At 29.2% G+C, this 19,431-nt stretch overlaps 3 protein-coding genes across 3 annotated transcripts; all 3 read left to right on the top strand.

The window, feature by feature from the left end:
* Positions 1–2,708: 2,708 nt before the first annotated feature.
* LOC136078510 (zinc finger MYM-type protein 5-like) lies at positions 2,709–3,452 on the top strand. Its single transcript, XM_065794282.1, has one exon. The coding sequence runs from the start codon at positions 2,709–2,711 to the stop codon at positions 3,450–3,452; it is 744 nt and encodes a 247-aa protein (XP_065650354.1).
* A 117-nt stretch (positions 3,453–3,569) lies between these two features.
* LOC136078509 (uncharacterized) lies at positions 3,570–4,536 on the top strand. Its single transcript, XM_065794281.1, has 3 exons — positions 3,570–3,905; positions 3,987–4,109; positions 4,285–4,536. The coding sequence occupies exons 1-3, from the start codon at positions 3,570–3,572 to the stop codon at positions 4,534–4,536; spliced, it is 711 nt and encodes a 236-aa protein (XP_065650353.1).
* An 8,147-nt stretch (positions 4,537–12,683) lies between these two features.
* LOC100206243 (6-pyruvoyl tetrahydrobiopterin synthase) lies at positions 12,684–17,844 on the top strand. The gene is made up of 2 exons (XM_065792482.1): positions 12,684–12,977; positions 17,424–17,844. Exons 1-2 carry the CDS (start codon positions 12,807–12,809, stop codon positions 17,703–17,705), a joined length of 453 nt encoding a protein of 150 aa, XP_065648554.1. The 5' UTR covers positions 12,684–12,806; the 3' UTR covers positions 17,706–17,844.
* The last annotated feature ends 1,587 nt before the right edge of the window (positions 17,845–19,431 follow it).

Below are 19,431 nucleotides of genomic sequence, written 5' to 3'. Positions count from 1 at the left end.
ATCGGCAACAAAGGATTCGCCACGAAATATTGATAACGAAATACAGCTTGGTCAACATTTTGTCGAGTTGCACTTGTTTTGTCCAGAAAGAAATCAACTTTTTTTAATACTTTTGATTAATTTATTAATTTTCGTGTACAAATAATGAACTTTGTGATAAATAAAACTTGAAAACTTTGTCTCTAAACAGTTACATAGTTATTTCTCTAAATTGAAAAAATGCAGCACTTTTATATAAAGAAACTAAATTAGCATTATTTGGTTGCACTCGTTTTGTCCGATACTGTATATATATATATATATATATATATATATATATATATATATATACATATATGTATGTATATTTATATATATATATATATATATATATATATATATATATATATATATATATATCCTATATTTATACTTAAATTGTTACCATGGTGCAAAACACTTGTACAAGTGACTGTTGAGGGTTTGAGTAATCAATGACCATTATCTTTTAAACATTTGATTTATTTCTTAATTCTGGAGTAAAAAAATTATGTTCATCGGTGAGCTCATATATGTCCAAATCACCTTTGTTTAACTCTCTTTTAAATCTGTTAATTTTATCAATTTTTAATACTTTGTTTTGTATTAAAAATATCTTTTTGACATGGGGTAAATAATACTAAAATGTTTAAAAGACGAAAAAGATAAAGTTTAATTTAAAAAGATATAACTTTTTAATGGTATATATAACTATGTTTTAACTACTTGTCAAAGCAAATTGAATTAAAGTAGATTAATGTTCAACTGCTTCGTTCTTTAACAAGCAGAAACTTTTCATATACTTTTACATTATATGTGCTTGTAAACCATAAAAGTTTTTTTTCAAACTTTTTTTAATTAAACGTTTCTTCCTTATCTTTAATTGTGTTGATAAACTTTTGTTTACAAATTAATGGTTTGCTCCGTGGCCTGGCTCGTCATCGGATTTAAACCCGATAGAAAATTGCTGGATAAAATTGAAAGCAGAAGTGGAAAAAGCAAACTCGACGTCGGCGACAACTTTGAAGGAGACTATACTGGAGGCAGGGTCCCAAAAAAATAACGCCTGATTACTGTGACTTTCTTGATTCCTCAATTACTAACTTGCTTTAAAAACCTTTTAATTAACCCTAGTTATTTAATATCTTATATATTGACGCAATACGTTTTTTGTTTTTCGATATGTATTTTTCTTCAACATATATGGATTTCAAAGTTATGTTACTATATTGACGTAAAAAATAAATAAAAAAAAAGGAAAAATAAAAATTGATAAAAAAAAAAAATCAAAAATTAAAAAACTTTATGCATGTGCATTATATACAAGATTATATCTAACTTTGTAACAATGGGGCTGAATAATAAGACCATGTCTTCTTCCTGCTCCAGTCGGAATTTTTCAAAACTTTATATTTTTATGTTGTAGAACATTGTAAAGCTTATTTCAATAGACGAAAAAACATATATATATATATATATATATATATATATATATATATATATATATATATATATATATATATATATATATATATATATATATACATATATATATATATATATATATATCATTTTATTATATTTTGTGTGTTAATGTCGCAGTTGTTTTAAAAATATACAGTAATTTCCATAACGCTGTGCTCTAGCTAGAATATTTGATAACTGCTGTTTTTCATCAAAAATATATAAAATATGATTTTTAGAAATATAATATTTTACTTGAAATAATCACAAACAATTTATTTTCATAAAAATATCTACTTGAAATCAGAATTGTTAACAAGGCCAATAATAGCAAAGCTAAAGCGAAGGTCAAGGCCAAGAACAAGAGTTTCAAGGTCAAAGCCTACACAAACATTTTTAAGGCCAAAGAATTAAAATTGGCCTTACATTAAGGCCAATTATTAATAAAACTGCAGGAAGCATGTGAAATTTGACCAAAGTTATGCTATAATTCGACGAAGCCAATAAGAAAATACTTTTGAAGATATATATGAAAGCCAAAAAAAAAATACATAAAAAAAGAATTAAAACTTTTAATTTTTTATTTTCATGTTTTATACATCTTTTAATTAAAACTATGTTGATATTAGCTGTTAGTAAGGTACAGAGCCGTACCAAGGGCGGGGCCGACCGGGCCGCGGCCTGAGGCGCCAAAATTGGGAGGGTCCAAACTTTAATAAATTAAAAAAACAATAATCAGTTTATGAAACTAATTTTTACGGCGTCGCTGCTGTTGATAAGAAAATTAATTAAAATTCCGCCTCTTGACACAAACTCTTAAATATTAAAGCTAATCTACTGAATAAAAAAGCGCCCTATAACATCAATATACCTTTGATAACTTTTGAGCATTATAATTCTATTATGAGTCGAACCCAAAAGTTATCTGGTGCTGAATTTAAGAAGAAAAAAAAACAGCGCCAAGAAAGTGACGAGAAACTACAAAACTGTTTCAAAAAGTGGTTGGTAACAAACTCAGTGGAGAAACAAATTATTTCAGAGGATATTTGTATTGAAATTAATGACAATTTAACAGATCCTATAATTGACTTTAATTGAGTTCAGATCATCATATGGAATTAATTGAAGAGGAGATTTTCATCAGCCAAAGTAAAGAAGAATTTTGCACAACTGATTTAGAACCAACCAGGGAAGATGAAAATGCCTAGCTTTCAGGCCCAGCTGAAATGGACGAGGATGAACTTCATTCAGAAATCTCAGAAATTCCAGTGGCCTCGGAAGAAAATTTTCAACATAGGGGTCCAGCAACATGGCCTAAAATAACGGACAAAACAAGATGCTTTTTGATTGAGCAATGGCCAGAGCAAGACAGAAGAGAATTTTTCCCAAACACGCTGTGTGATTTTGACAACAGAATGCGACACTTCAGCTCAAAATGGTATGAAAAAATTCATCCCAATGGTAAAAGATTTGTTCGCACTTGGCTGCAGTACAGCAATAAAAAAGATTCTTTGTTTTGTTTTTGCTGTTTGTTATTTTTAACAACAAAAACCAATAATTTCTCAGAAATTTCTAAAGGGTTTTGTGACTGGAAAAAACTAAACCTAAGAATTCCTGAACATGAAAACAACAATAAACACCAAAGATACTATTCTGATCGGAAAACTCTTGAAAAAAACCTCAAGGAAGGAAAGACCCTGAATTCTGATCTGTTGAGAGTTATTAGTGGAGAGATGAAAAAGCGGAGAGATATCTTAAAAATGATTGTTGATGCAATTTTGTTCTGTGCCAAGAGCAACCTTTCCCTTCGGGGAACAACAGAAGACATTGGTCAACAAAACAGTGGCATTTTTCTGAGCTTAATTGAGTTGATTAGCCATTATTATCCTTTAGTGGCTAAACACATTACGTCCGTTAAAGCAAAAAAACCACAACATCCTACTTTTCTCCTTGAATTCAAAATGAGCTGATTGAGTTACTTCAGATGGGGGCAGAAAGTCAGGAAAGAAATTTTGTCAAACATCAAAGAAGCTAAATACTACTCTGTTTTGTTTGACTGCACTCCAGATACCTCCCACAAAGAGCAGATGACTCAGATCATCAGGTATGTCCGCATCAGTGATGAAACCTGCACAATTAAGGAAAGCTTTGTGGACTTCATTGAATCTCACCAAAAAACCGGAAAAGGTCTTACAACAGAGATAACTGAAAAATTGGAGAAGGATGGTCTAAGCATTTCCGATTGCCGGGGCCAAGGCTATGACAATGGAGCCAATATGTCTGGAAAATACAATGGCGTCAAAGCTCACATCCATTCTCTTAATGAGTCAGCAAGATTTGTTCCATGCGCAGCTCACACTTTAAATCTTGTTGGTGTTCATGCTGCTGAGGTTTCCCCACTCATGATTACGTTTTTTGGAAAGGTTTAAGCAATCTTTAACTTTTTTTCAAGCTTCACGTCAAGATGGGAAAAACTGATGAAAACATTGACCATCTCATTAAAGGGAAATAGTGACACAAGATGGTCTACCAAAAAAGAAGCAATTACACCATTGCACAGACAAATCAAAGATGTTCTTCAAGTTTTGGAATCCATTATCCACAATCCCATGACAAATGCTGTCACAGTTAGCAGTTGCAAAAGAACTTCTTATTCAAATTGATTTCAGTTTTTTGTGTTTGTTGGATTTCTGGTGTCAAATTCTTTCTCTAATTGACCGGGAAAACAAACTGCTTCAGTCAAAAACCATTTCAATTGACATTGCCTCAAAAAAAATGAAATGATTGAAGGCTTCCATTTAGAATTTTCAAGTTGTTAGGGTGGACAACATTATCAAAGATTCCACAGAAAAAACTAACCAGAGCGGAATTGATGGTGGCTTTCCAATCAAGAGGAAGCGCAAAGTGAAGCGGATTGCACTTTATGAAGCTGAAGATGACTCTCACCTTCTCACAACAGAAACAGAATTCGGATCTCAGTGCAACCTTGTGTTTGACAGCATTGTTACACAAATTGAGTGGCGGTTTGAAGCTGTATCCTGCTGTATCCTCTGATTTTGACTTCCTCAGTGGGCATTCACTCTCTAAAAGTTCAGTGGATGAACTCAAGAAAAAAGCTGCAAATTTATCTCAAATTTACAAGGCAAAGATAATTGCGATTTCCAGTCGGAAATAGCTAGCTTTAAATATCAAGCTGCCGCAATGATAGGCAACTTTAAAAAATCTAGCCCGATCGACATTTTGCAGCTCACTCATAAATATTCTTTGACCGATGCTTATCCCAACACAACAATTGCTATTCGCATCATCCTCACCATACCAGTCACAGTTGCTACGTGTGAGAGAAGTTTTAGTATACTTAAGCTCATAAAACACTATACGAGGTCAACGATGGGCCAAGAACGTTTGTCTAGTTTGACTATAATTTCAATTGAAAATGAAGTGGCAAACAACATTGATTTTGATGATGTCATTAGTGAATTTGCCTCAAGAAAAGCCAGAAATGTGGCATTGAACTAAAGTTTGTGCAACCTTAATGACAAATTTTACTTATAACTTGATATGATAAATTTTGTGATCAATAAATCATTTTTTTCGTTTAATTTTCTTCTTTTTTTTTTTTTAAGGAGTGGGAGGGGGAAGGGAGGGGAAGAGATGGCGCAATTTTCTTTTCTTGCCCGAAGCACAAAATTGGCTCGGTACGGCCCTGGTAAGGTAGAGCGGTAGTGCTACCGAACTCTCGAACCCTTATTAAATACCGTGACCACCGACACTACCGTAAGTTCAAACAACATTTCTTTATTTACAATACCGCACTTTCAAGAAAAAAAATTTAACTACCGTCAGTACCGAGGTATATTACGGTATCTCATTCTACTACTGTCATATTAAAAAGTTTATAAACCATTAATTTTATTAAAGATAATTATTAACATTTTTATTAAACGTTATACAGTAGAATTTCTCTAGTTCGAATTTTATGGGGAAAAATAAAAGTTCGAATTAGACAGATTTTCGAATTATATAAAGTTGATTTTTTTTTAAACGCATATCACGATGACTTTGCATTTAATCGAATTATGGAGGTTTTCGAATTAAGGAGATTCGAATTAGAGAGAGTGTACTGTATTAAAAGTTTTTAATAATTAATATTAATTAATTTAATGATTGTTATAACATGATAAAAATATTTTTAGTCTAAGTATTGTTTTTAAGTTTATTAAGTGAAGTAATAATCAGCAAAACAAGATTTAAGAGTGAAAAAATGCCTCGAGCAAGTCCTTTTTGGGAATATTGCATAAAAGACAGTCATGGTAAAGACATTGCTCAATGTAAGTTGTGCCCAGCTCAAATAAGCACAAGACAAAGTTGCACAACAGGTCTAAAATGTCATCTTAAAGGCTGTCACAAATCAACTTTTAATAAAATTGAAAATTTAAACAGAAAAAGAGTTGCAGAAACTACCAGTATGAATTTGGCGAAGGAACCTTTATAAGTGTCATCAGAGCATCACAGACTCACAGGTTGTTTCTATTCAAAGTGTTAAAAAAATGAAGATGGATATATCAACATATTGCAAAGTTGTAACGAAGTATAATGCCAATAACAAGAGACAACTTTTGGCTGATTTAAGAATAACGAAATATCTTTGTATGGGTAATCTACCATTTGCACATGTTGCAGCAGATACTTTCAAAAGACTCATGTCATTTCTGCGACCTGAAATAAGCATAAAGTCTCCTACAACTTTTTCTCGAAACAACATCCAATTTTGCATTTTAAAATTCAAGAATCAGTGATGAGCATATTAAAAAACGATTTATCAAATGTTGCTTCATTAGGCTTAACCTCAGATTTATGGTCAAGTCGAAGCAATGATTTATATGCAGCCTTAACTTTGCACTACATTAATTCAAACTTTGAATTAAAATTCTTTCTGCTTGGCTGCAATGCATTTCAAGAGAGGCATATTGGGGACAATATAGCTTCCAAAACTGATGCTATTTTATTAGAAATACTTTTTAATAATGACTGTGAAATGACAGCCGTAACCGACAGTGGAGCCAACCTGCTTTTAGCTAAAATCTTTTTTTAAATAGTTGTTTCGCAGTGCGAAAAGTTCTTAAAGTTTAACGCAATTTAAAATTTAAATCTATCTTTGATTTCTTAGATATTTTACTAAAAAGCGTGCAAAATATTTTTCTTAAAATAAATTAATTCATTTTATTTTAAATCGAATATTTTAAAGCATTATGCACGAATAATAGAAAAACAAATTTATTAACTACGGTGCTTTTTTTTATTATCAATCTGGAAAGTTAGCCGAGCTGTTTTGCGAATAAATGTTTAACTACTGTTTATATATATAAATATATATATATATATATATATATATATATATATATATATATATATATATATATATATATATATATATATATATATATGTATATATATATACATACATATACATATATATATATATATATGTATATATATACATACATATACATATATATATATATATATATATATATATATATATATATATATATATATATATATATATATATATATATATATATATATATATATATATATATATATATATTATATATGTTTATATATATATATTATCTATGTTTCCACATTGCTTCATCAAAAAAATGTCGCGGCGGTGAGCTTCCCTCCGCCAAAAAATTTTTTGCATTTTTACCTTAATTTTTTAAGTTTTAGATGGGGTCTTACTGCCACAAAGAAAGTCATAAACTGCTGCTTTACTGACCATTCAAAAAGTTTTTATAAACTCACAAGTGAAAATGTGTGTAAAATGTCAAGTTTTATTTTAAGTCCTTTTTTCTAATGTTAGTCAAACAGTGTTTGTTGATTTAATCCGTACAATGCCTGCATGCAAATTCTGATTAAACTCTCCGAACTTTCTTTCCCAAGGTGGTAGTGATACTTAATCGTGACCATTGACCTCAATGAAAAATTTGGGTTCTTGCTTGATCTGAGAATTATAAAAAATTAATAATATAAAACGTCATGTCATTAAAAACGTCAAATGTTGAATTATGGGATCTAAAATTATTTTATGTCAAATCCATTTTTATTTTACTTTAGGAATTAAAATATCAACTTCAATTAGCAGCAACACACAGTGTGCAGCACATCTACTCCATTTAATGGTTATCAAAAGCTTTAAAGCGGTTAAGGAAGTTAAAGATGTATTTAAAGCCTGTAGATTATTGACAATAAGAACACACAAGTCAGTTGCAAGTCAACAGAGAACTATCAATGCTTGCTAAAATGTACAACCAAAAAAAAATTCAATCTTAATAAAATCATTACTCCATGTTAAACCAAATGGAACAGTGGTTAAATGTGCATGGAATCAATTTTGCACCTAAAGCAAGGCTTTGACATTATTTTTGCTTGTAATTTAAAAACTGATGACATTTTGAGGGCAATCATTCCGACTCAAAAACAATTTGAAGTCATTGAGAAAATTGTTCCAATTTTAAAAGTATTCAGTGATTTCTCAGAGTGTATTTCTGCAGAGAAACAACCCACAAGACATCTCATAATTCCTGGCCTATATGATATCCAAAAAAAAATTAAAAACTTTATTTTGGCCAATGATAAAACAACAGCTCATCTTCTTTCTAAAATTCTTGCAAATCTCAACAAAAAGTTCCCTGACTGTGGTTTTAATATTACCAACAATTAATTGTCGCATATTTTAGACCCAAAATTTAAAGGTCATTTATGGTCAAGATTTGGAAAAGAGTGTCAAACAATTAAACAATTAAAACTAAGTGCAACAGGTGACGATTTATTACTCAATTCAAAACAAATTCTAGCACCATCTCCAGACCAAGAACTTACCCCAGCAGAAAAGCTCCTTTTTGAGATGATGAATCATGACAGTCCACAGTCTGGGTACTTAGACACATCAATATCAAATCCTTTTGATGCCGAATTAGACGCTTACAAAAGGTTGGGGTTCCCACAAAATAGTTATGACATTCTGGAGTGGTGGAGGGTTTATTCACTACAGTTACCATTACTCTCCCATGTAGCAAAAAAGTTTTTAAGCATTCCTGCTTCATCTACTTCATCTGAGCGTGTATTTTCACAAGCTAGAAGTATTGTCAGTTGCAAAAGAACTCTTCTATAGTCAGAAACAGTGGAAAAGCTTGTTTACATTAAAGAAAATATCTTAAGAGTAACAATTAAAAAATGGAAAATTGAAGAAGATATTCCAGAGTCTGAAATTGATTTCAAGGTCTGGAATCCAGACCTTGAAATCGATTAATTTTAATTAAGTTAAACATATTTTTATATTGTTTCTATTGATATTGATATTCAATTTGAAATAAAATAAGTAATAGAACAAAGCATTTTCCAACTGCTGTATTATTATAACTTCATATGCTGATATAAGTTTTATACTTTGGTGAGAAATAAACGAAAAGCTCATTTTTGACAATTTCCTTTTTTTTTAAAGTCTGTTTACACTGAAAGTTTTTTGGATAATTTTTAAGGCCACTGATTTTTTTGTTTGTTTGTTAAGAACAAGTAAAAATTAATAAACGGGAGGGAGGGGGGTCTTTACAAGCTTGGGATGGGTGGGAAAATTTTCCAAAAATTTATTAATTCCCCTCCCCCCCTCTCTTCTTTTTATTAAGGCCTCGAGAGTATAGCCTATAAGCCTTTATTACATTAAAGAAACATCAAAGTTTCAAGGAAAAAAAAAGTTTAAACCCAGACTGTTGTACGATATGAGTTCATCCTGCCACCACCAACTTAGCGCTTGAGTATTACTTCGGTACACAAAAATGTTGGTCAATAACGGACGCTACTTTGGATTAGTCCTAATGACTATTTGCGGCTGTTCCCTATGCTAAGCTAACAATTTCTTCGGATATAAGAACACTATATAGAAAAATATAGCATGAAAGTTCATATAGATAAAAATAGAAAATAAAATAAAAATAAATAAAGGAATGAATCAGACATACTGAGCTCTCACACAGATCTCTATGAGGGCACATCTTCAATCCACTCTGACAAAAGATACGCTCAACATGAGTTGACGTTGCAGGGACACAGAAATGCTTGTAAAATATAGATTTCTAATTTTTAAATATTGTTTTATTGAATACAGTTTTTTTTATAGAAATCACTTTTTGATTAAATTCTAGTGATTTATTCGTTCAAGAAAGTCAAAACTAGTTTGTTTGTAAAAAATGATTTTTTCTATTATTTGCAAAAAAGCATTTATTTTTTTAATTTTTTTCTAGTAAAAGTTTTTTTGAAACTGAGGTGTAACACTATTTTTAGTAGATGTCAAAGTGGTTTCTGGTGCTGTTCTTGAGCAAATCTTTGATAGTTCAGTGACCTAACTATCAAAGAAGGATAATTGAACTATTGCTTATTGGTTCAAAATTGGATTTATAAATAAAATTATTAAAAAAACTCTATTAAAAATACAATAATAACAACTTTTTTGAACAGATTTTAGATAAGTTATATAGAAACAGTATAAATAAAATAAAATACTTTACACTAAATTAGAATTTAAATATAATAAAAACTAATTTAATTTAAAAAACCTTTTAAATTCTGTTAATAATTTTAAGAAAAATCCAAGTGTTAAAATTTTTTTTTAATTTTTAAATGTTTTAACTTTTAAAACGTTAAAACAATTTGTGCAACTTTATATATAGATGTAATAAATTCCCAATAAGCAACCCTTTCATTGATTATTGCTTTGAAATGACTAGTCAAAAACGGCAATTTAAACCGTTACATAAAACAAAAAATTAAAACTCTCAATTTAACAAAAAAACTGTATTAAAATTTTTAGAATGCAAACACAAAGATGATCTGAATTCATAAAGAAAAGGTGATGAGAAAGGTCAAAACAATCAAGACCAAGGCCAAGACCAAAATGTTTAAGGCCAACACCATAGCCAAGGCAAGCAGTTTAAAGGCCAAGACTAAAGCCTTGGTTTTTTGCAAAGACCAAGGCCAAAGACTTACAGCTCTTAATGAAATCGACAAGTTTGCAACTTCCGTGCCTAATCAATCATGAACTGCATTTAAACTAGGGATGTACCGGAATTCCGACTGAAATTTGTGACTTTTAGGTTATTCCGGTTTCGGCCGGAATTATAATATTTCAGGCTGGAATGCCGAACATATTTTTTTATTTTATTTATTTAAGATGATGACGCAGACTGTCTAAATTAAATCAAAAAATCATTGTCCTACAGGGCAATCAAGAATTAAGGGTACATCTCGGTAAAAAATAAAAAATTCTTAACAAATACAATGTATTTTTAGGTAAAGCTACAGTTTAGCGCTCTAAAATAGTTTTATTTTTTCGCTTGTTGCACTCTCGCGAGTGGAGTGTTTTTAAACAATAGAAATTTTAATTGAAATAATAAAAGAAAAAAATTGCTGCCCTATGCCAAAAATCCTCAGTCAATGTAGCTGCACTTCTTAGTAGAAGCAGGCTATAAGATAGCAACACTCCCTTTCCTACGGGCATTTGTTTTTCAAAGTTACGTTCTAAATGTCTTTTAAATGTTTTTTAAACGTCTTTTAAACGTACTTTACGTAAGAATGTTTAGAAGACGTTTAAAAGACATTTTAAAATAACATTTAGAACGTAACTTTTAAAATCAAATGCCCTCTGGGTTGTAGCAGAGCGCTATGAGATAATGGGTGTAGTAGCACTCCTTTGTAGCAGCAGGCTATCTTATAGCCTGCTGCTACAAAGGAGTGCTACTACACCCATTATATAGCCTGGGTGCTACAAAGGAGTAGTACTCCTTTGTAGCACCCAGGCTATAAGATAGCCTGCTGCTACAAAGGAGTGCTACTACAAATATATATGGTGCAGGCTTTCACTTTCAATCTTAAAGGTAAAAAACTACATAAATATAAATCTCGTTCCGGCCGAAATTTTTTCAACAACTCCGGTACATTACCCTAATTTAAACTGCTGTAACTCTATGATACATAATGCAATCCCGATATTGCTGAAACTTATATTTTCTGAGGCAATTAAGTTTATTCATTTGGAATAAATCTTGCGATTATCTGTTCCGTGCGTGATTTCGCTTCAAACTTAATTTACTTTTTGATAACATCGCTAATGTGTACCATTTTTTGTTTACAAAATATTTATAAAGATTAGAATTAAATGAGAGTAAATTGGAGATCGCCAGTTTTATTTTTATGAAAATAATAAACAAAACATATACGATTTTCTGTGCGTGATTTTTTGGAAACGCCCAATATCTAATCTTTAAGTTTATGACTGAGAAGGGAGTATATGAAAAGGAAAGCCGGAGTTAAAGTCCGAGTTAAAGTCCGAGTTAAAGTTTTCATCTTTAAAGCTTTTTTTCCAATTAATAAATAATTCAAAATGTAAGTTACTAAAATAATGCACAGTTCTGTAGAATAAATTTGAGGGTTAACATTGACATATTTAAATGTAACTTGTTGTTACTAATTATCATTGTTTCCTGATCATAGTTAAATAATAAAATTTGACTAAAAATTTAGTCAAGGTGTATGTAAAACGAAAATTTGAAACTTGTATAAATAATCATTTTTTTTTTTTGTTTAATTAAAAAAGTATTTTATTAAAAAAAGTCCTCTTTAACAAAATAAAAAAAGGTATTCGAGATTCTTATTAAGTTAATTGAGGCAAAATTTAGTTTAACCTCCATCTAAATATTTGAATTGTTTTTCAAATGATCTTTAGACTAACGTCAATTTCATAAACAGTCATACGGTGTTACATAAAACTGTTTGATAAACATTCATATGTTTTCCGGTTTAATTTAATTTCTTTCCAACCGTTTCAAATAATTAACCGTGCATAGTTTAATTCTTGTTATATTCAAGTTGAAAAACTTTTTTTACTATTTGGATACGTTCAACGACATTGCAGACAATCTAGGCGTGTCTTCGAGACACGCGTGGAATGAAGTTCTTGATTTACTTGAAGTTCTTGAATTACTTAACTTTATTGTTTTACTTTACCTATGTTTACACAGAAATGATTTGGGCATAACATATATATTAGCATACATTAGGATTGCCATTCCCGGGTTTCTTTTTGTAGAAGAACGCAATGAAAATTTAGTTCTGCGCTCTCCTACGTAAAAACGGAAATTAGTCACCTATTCATACTAAGATTATTTTGAATTTAAAATCAAAGTTATTTTAGTTAGCTATAAAGTATTTGACGGCTTTATTCTATTTATTAATTGCAACATTTGCATTTCAATATACTATTAGATATGGAAAAACCCATGTTAAATACGGACCAGCCATATGTTTATTTAACTCGAGCAGAATTTGTAAGTTGTTCACATCGTCTGCATAGTAACTTACTTTCGGAAGAAGAAAATCTTAAAGTTTATGGGAAATGTAATAATAAAAATGGCCACGGCCACAATTATAAGGTTAAGGTAATCGCTTAAACTGTTCAAACAATACGTTATTTTTTTAAGTGATTATTTCTGCTTCTCAACAAAATATTGTTATTAGAGATAAAAAAATTCATTAGCAATATGTATTTTAAAACTATGTTCATTAATTATTATATAATTAAAGAATTAATATAATACAAAGTTCAAAGTTAATAATTTTTTAAATCTTTAAATTCAATACTACTACCATTTAATCTAAATTTTGTCTAGTTTATAATATATTTCAAATTTTAGGCACCAAATAAAAATGTTTTTAGACTTTATAAAACATGAAAATATGTTCTAAAACTTAATGGATCTGATTAGAATTGCAAAAAAACGCGTTTTTTTCCTTTTGGGTCAAAAAAACGTGTTTTGGGGTTTTTTTTTGGTTATATTGGTGTTGTTTTGCTTATTTTAACAATTTTTCAGCTTTTATTTAGCATAAATTTTGAATAGTTTTCCTTTATTCTACTATATTTTTAGTAAATAACCGTTAAAAGCACAATTAGGTGTATAAACACCAATTTAAAATAAATTTTTAATAAAAAATTAAATTAGCTTTAAGTTAGTTATATATCTATTCATACTGTATGGAAATGTTAATTTGTCATGTTATTCTAACAATTGTGATTGTAACTCTCATTATTCTAACAATTGTGATTGTAACTCTCATGATTGTGATTGTAACTCTCATAAACTATTCTTATCCAGTACGAAAGTTACCATTTTAATTTTGATAATATAAATATATTAGTACATAATACCATGCAAATTTAATATCAGAATCTATTGAGATTGTTTACTTATTTGAGCATTTGTATAATGTGTAGTAATTTAGTCTTACATTGTTTGTTATATTTGTCCAAAAAAATATTTTGCTAGTAGCCCTTATAAAAAAAAATCCTATACTGAATTTAATTTTAAGGAAAATTTAGAATTTCTATTTACGTAGTTTCCCAGACCACCTTCATCTGATGATTTATGATTGATTTATTTATAATTTATTTTTTAACTGGATTTTTTTTTTTTTATTACATGATTTTTTATCTGGACATTTTCCAGATAAAAAAATCATGTAATAACCACAATGACATAATGATAAATGACATAACCACAGCACATAAAAATAACTGAGTTCTGATTTTTATCTAAAAGAAGGAGAGGGGAAAGAGTTATATATATATATATATATATATATATATATATATATATATATATATATATATATATATATATATATATATATATATATATATATATATATATATATATATATATATATATATATATATATATATATATATAAAGCTTTTAACATAGTTTGGCATACTGGTTTTCCCCATGATGTTTCATATTAAGTATCTGGGAAAGTTTTTGAGATTGTCAAAACATTTCTTTCTAACTGATTTATTTATTCATCCTCAATGGCCAACAGTCTTATCTATTTCCAGTAACTTCTGGGGTACCCCAAGGTTCTATTCTTAGTCTTGTTTTATTTCTTGTCTACATTAATGATCTTCTTGACAACCTTACATTTAAAGTAGCTCTTTTTGCTGATAATTCAACTTTTTACTCCTGTCTTGACAAAAAGTCTTTTTCTTTTTAATAGCTTAGAACAGGCAGCTGATCTTGAATCTGATCTCACTTCTGTAACAGATTGGGGCTCACAAATCTTAGCTTATAAATTTTAACTCCAAAAAAACTCAGCTATTTACTGCAAACAACTACCACGCCATTTCAATATTATTAAATAGTAACCCTCTTACTGAGTTTTTACATCTTCTTGGATTATCATTTAATACTGATCTTTCATGTAAACAAAATATATCATCAATTGCTAAATTAGCATCCCTTTATCATTATCGTCATTTTCTTACCTCTGATTCCATTCTCTACCTGTACAAATCTCTTAATTGTCTCTGTATGGATTACTGTTCTCATATTTGGGCTGTTCTTCTAGTGATGCTCTTTTTCTTCTAGACAAGGTCCAAAAATACATTGTAAACATAGTTGTAACCGCTCTATCTGCTAAGCTTGAGCCTCTTTCCCATAGTCGTAAAGTTGCATCTCTTTTTCTTTTTTTCAAACTCTATTATGGTTGCTGCTCAAAGGACTTATCATCTCTAGTTCCATCAGCAAAAACTCATTCTCACTTGACTTGTCATTCAGCTAAGTCTCATTCATTTACTGTATCTATCCCTGCATGCTCTTGAAACTTTCATTTGTCTAGTTCTTTTAATCACATTTTAACCCTTTGGAACACTCTTTCATCCTCATGTTTTCTTGATTTGTACAACCTTAAGTCTTCTGTCAACCATTTCATTGAGTAACTCTCAATTTAATAGTGGTTTATTGCAGCCTTGTTGGGAATGAATCAGAATAAATACATACATACATATATATATATGTGTGTGTGTGTGTGTGTGTGTGTGTGTGTGTGTGTGTGTGTGTGTGTGTGTGTGTGTGTGTGTGTGTGTGTGTGTGTAAATTATGTTAGTGTATTTTACAAATAGAGTGCTCAACGTTCTTAAAGAACAGAGCAATAATAAATTAGTAAAAAACACTTATCTAACTTTGTCTTCAACTTAAAGTTTCACCATTGCTGGATCATCAGGAAGAGTTTCTGATAATCCAGCAATGGTGAAACTTCAAGTAGAAGAAAAATTTAGATAAGTGTTTTTTACTAATTTATATATATATATATATATATATATATATATATATATATATATATATATATATATATATATATATATATATATATATATATATATATATATATATATAACTCCTAACTGCTTGTCAGAAAGTTTTGTTGACAAACAGTAAAAATTAAAATGCAAGACCGGAATTTTTTTTGTTAATTGATAGACTGCCTGCCCCAACTAAATCCTCAGTGGATGTAGAAGCATTCCCTTGCGAGTCAGGCTGTTTGTCAGTCGATGTAGCAGCACTTTGTTGCGAGTCAGGCTATAAGATAGTAGATGTAGCAACACTCCGTGCATGATTTACAGTAAAAAAGATAAAAATAAAAACATTTTATTAAAAAAAATAAAAATAAAAACATTGTTTATGTTATTAAAAACATTCAGATTGTTTTAAAAACATTCAGAATGTTTTTAAAAACATTCTGGTCAATTAAATTTGCATTTTTGCAGGTTTTTTAAAAAATGAATAATTTGTAATTAAATTAATGGTTTTTACTTTCTGACAACATGCAAATGTAAGACGAAAGTCAAAAGTAATTAAAAGTGACGTATTTGTTGGCATAAGAATCATTTTTTTACTTCCGTACTCCCAAATGCAACAATCTATAGAATATATATATATATATATATATATATATATATATATATATATATATATATATATATATATATATATATATATATATATATATATACATATATATATATATATGTGTGTGTGTGTGTGTGTGTGTGTGTGTGTGTGTGTGTGTGTGTGTGTGTGTGTGTGTGTGTGTGTGTGTGTGTGTGTGTGTGTGTGTGTAAATATATGTAGATATTTAATAAATATATATATTTATGTATATATATATCAAGTATTAAATCTAATTAAATATAATAAGGAAGATAAAATTATCTAAGAAGTTTTTATACAGGACTGCTTCAACCATGTTAACCTTCAAGCATACCAAAATAAAAATAATTTCAGAATTATTTGTCCTATTAAAATCAGAAGTTAAAATATGAACTAAGATATTGTCATTAAAATTAAATTTAGTAGCATAATGAGTATATGAGTTTTTGAATATTTCCCAAAAAACCAAAAAAACGGACCCCTGTGTTTTTTTTCCAAAAAAAACGACCAAAAATACCAAAAAAACAAGAACCAAAAAAACGCGTCACTTCTCTAGTTCTGATAAATATAATGTTCTATAAAGTTATTTTAGTCGACATAACATTTTTTTTTCAACTCCTGCATTTTCATATAAATGAATTAAATTTTGAAAAAGTTTTTTATAAATATTGACATCACATACAGAACAGTCATAGGTTACCTCTATATTATGATCATAATTTAAAAAATGTATAGTAAATAACAAAACATATGCTTCATTTTTTACAAACAATAACAGTATTAATGTTTATTGTTTATTAGATGTGAGCATTTGTAAAATGCAATTGTCTCCATAATATCATATTGGTGTGATATAATTGCATTATATAATGACGTCTTGTGTTGAGAATTTGTGAAATTAATGGTTTCACAAAATTTGTCATAAGTGAGTTATATCAACCATATCTTTTATAAATAAGGCTGTTACCTGCATTAATAGTGATCATTTCTATTTTCACAGACATTCTTTATTCAATCATTAGAAATTAAACTTGTCATTGGAGACTTACGTTTGTGCTTATATAACTTAAGTTTTTAGTGAATTTTGTGACGAAAGTTCTCAAAACATACTACTCATTTTAGGTTACTCTTTATGGACCAATAAAAGAAGAAACAGGAATGGTTATAAATCTAACCACATTAAGGGATTATATGAAAGTATGTGTAGTTGATGCTCTTGATCACAAAAATCTTGATATGGATGTGCCTTGGTTTAAGAATAAAGTAACAACTGCAGAAAATCTTGTTGTGTTTATCTGGAATAGTCTTAAATTGGTTATGGAGGAGCCGCAACTTCTGTATGAAGTTAAAGTTCAAGAAACAGATAAAAATGTAGCTTTCTACAGAGGTGGAAATATAAATTGAACAATTTATATTTCCTATATAAATTGAACAATTTTAAAGCAGGTGTGTAGCTATGCTCGTGTCCTTAATAGCTACATGCTTACAATTTAATATTGCATTGTATTTATTATTCATAAAAATACATTTATATTCACACCAATTTGAAGGTTGTTTTTTCTAAGTTTTTAATAAAATGAGAAAAGTTTTAATAAAATAAAGATTTTTAATTTAAATTTTGTTGTTTTAAAGAGCAAGAATATATTTATATAGAATGTAAGCTTATAAGGTGCACAGACCCTTGTTTTATATATAAGATTTTTTTTCTTTTTGAATTTAAAAAAAGTTTAAAGATGGCACAGAACCACGTACTTTTTATTTTTTACCCTTTTTCGTTATTTTTGACCCATGTGGGCTACCCTATAACATAAAAAATACCCTATAACATATAAAAAATGTAAGACACTCTTTTTATATATATCATTTATATTTAATAAAAAAAGTCATTAAAAAAGACTCAAGACTGATTTTTTTTTTAATTTAATGAAGATTTTCATTATTTCTGTACATAAAACTGCTTCTATGACAGCAGTGTGATTTCATAGTACTAATGTATTAAACATCCTTAATTTCAAACATCTCCTGTTTTAATAAGATTTAACCAAAGCTTAAACATGGCTAAAATGGTTCTTGCATGATACTCAATGAAGTTTGTTTTTAGAATTAAAAAAAATAGTTTAAATTTATGTTTTTAAAGTTTATTTAAATGAAATAAAAAGTCATGTCAAAAATTCTTAGTAAAATAAGAAATAGAGGTAAAGAAATATTCTTAGTAAAAAAAATAAACTAGGAAGACGCTATCATCTATTCAGTTTTTAACTTATCTTTACCTACGAGAGTAGTCTAAACCATCCGTTTTTCTTAAAAACTTAGTTTGTTGTTCAAACAAAGGTTGTACATTTACACCAAATTGTCCAGAAGTGGAAGAGAACTGCTGCATTATATCTAAGCTGAAGGCTCCCTGGGAACTTGAACAACACAGAACTCGTAGTAAACAATGCGTTTTACTGTCTAATTTATATTAATTTTAGGAAAGAAGTTGAAACTTTAATAATCAAATATAAAAAGCTGCAATCCCTTAAAATCAGATTGACACTAAAAGGATAAAAACAAAGTATAATACCGCCTAAAGTATTTCTATAGTGTACAGTTTTCCTAAAGTGTAAAGTATTTCTAAAGTGTACGGATTTCAGCTTTTTATATTTGATTATTAAAGTTCCAACTTTTTTCCTAAAATTAATATTAGTTTGACTGTAAAATGTTGTTACACAATACAGTGATAACTGATGTAGTAGAAGGACTTTTTGTCAACCAGCACACCACTGTATAATAATCTCAGGAGGAGAAATAACTCATAAGCAGTGTTATAGCTATCTCAATATTTTGTTTTATCTGAATAATATCATGTTTCAGCCACAAGAGAAAGATTTGCTGTATGTAAAGGTGATTGGGAAAAGCGACTTTGCATTTCTCATATTGAGTCAGGTGCTATGAAAATGCAGTTCAAAGCAGTTTTCAATGTGATTGAATCTTTTGACCTCAGTTATCATATACAGTGTATATGTTTTGATACTACTGCTTCCAACACTGGAAAGCCCCACAGAGTAATAACAAAAATGGCGCATAAGCTTGGGCAGCCATCTACTTTTCCTCGCCTGTAGACATCTTGTTTTAGAAAGAAATATTATCC

This window comes from Hydra vulgaris, chromosome 03, assembly GCF_038396675.1.
Source record: "Hydra vulgaris chromosome 03, alternate assembly HydraT2T_AEP".
In the NCBI taxonomy this organism is placed as follows: Eukaryota; Metazoa; Cnidaria; class Hydrozoa; order Anthoathecata; family Hydridae; genus Hydra; species Hydra vulgaris.
The sequence above is the reverse complement of the archived record's forward strand: the minus strand, read 5'-3'. Positions and strand labels throughout refer to the sequence as shown.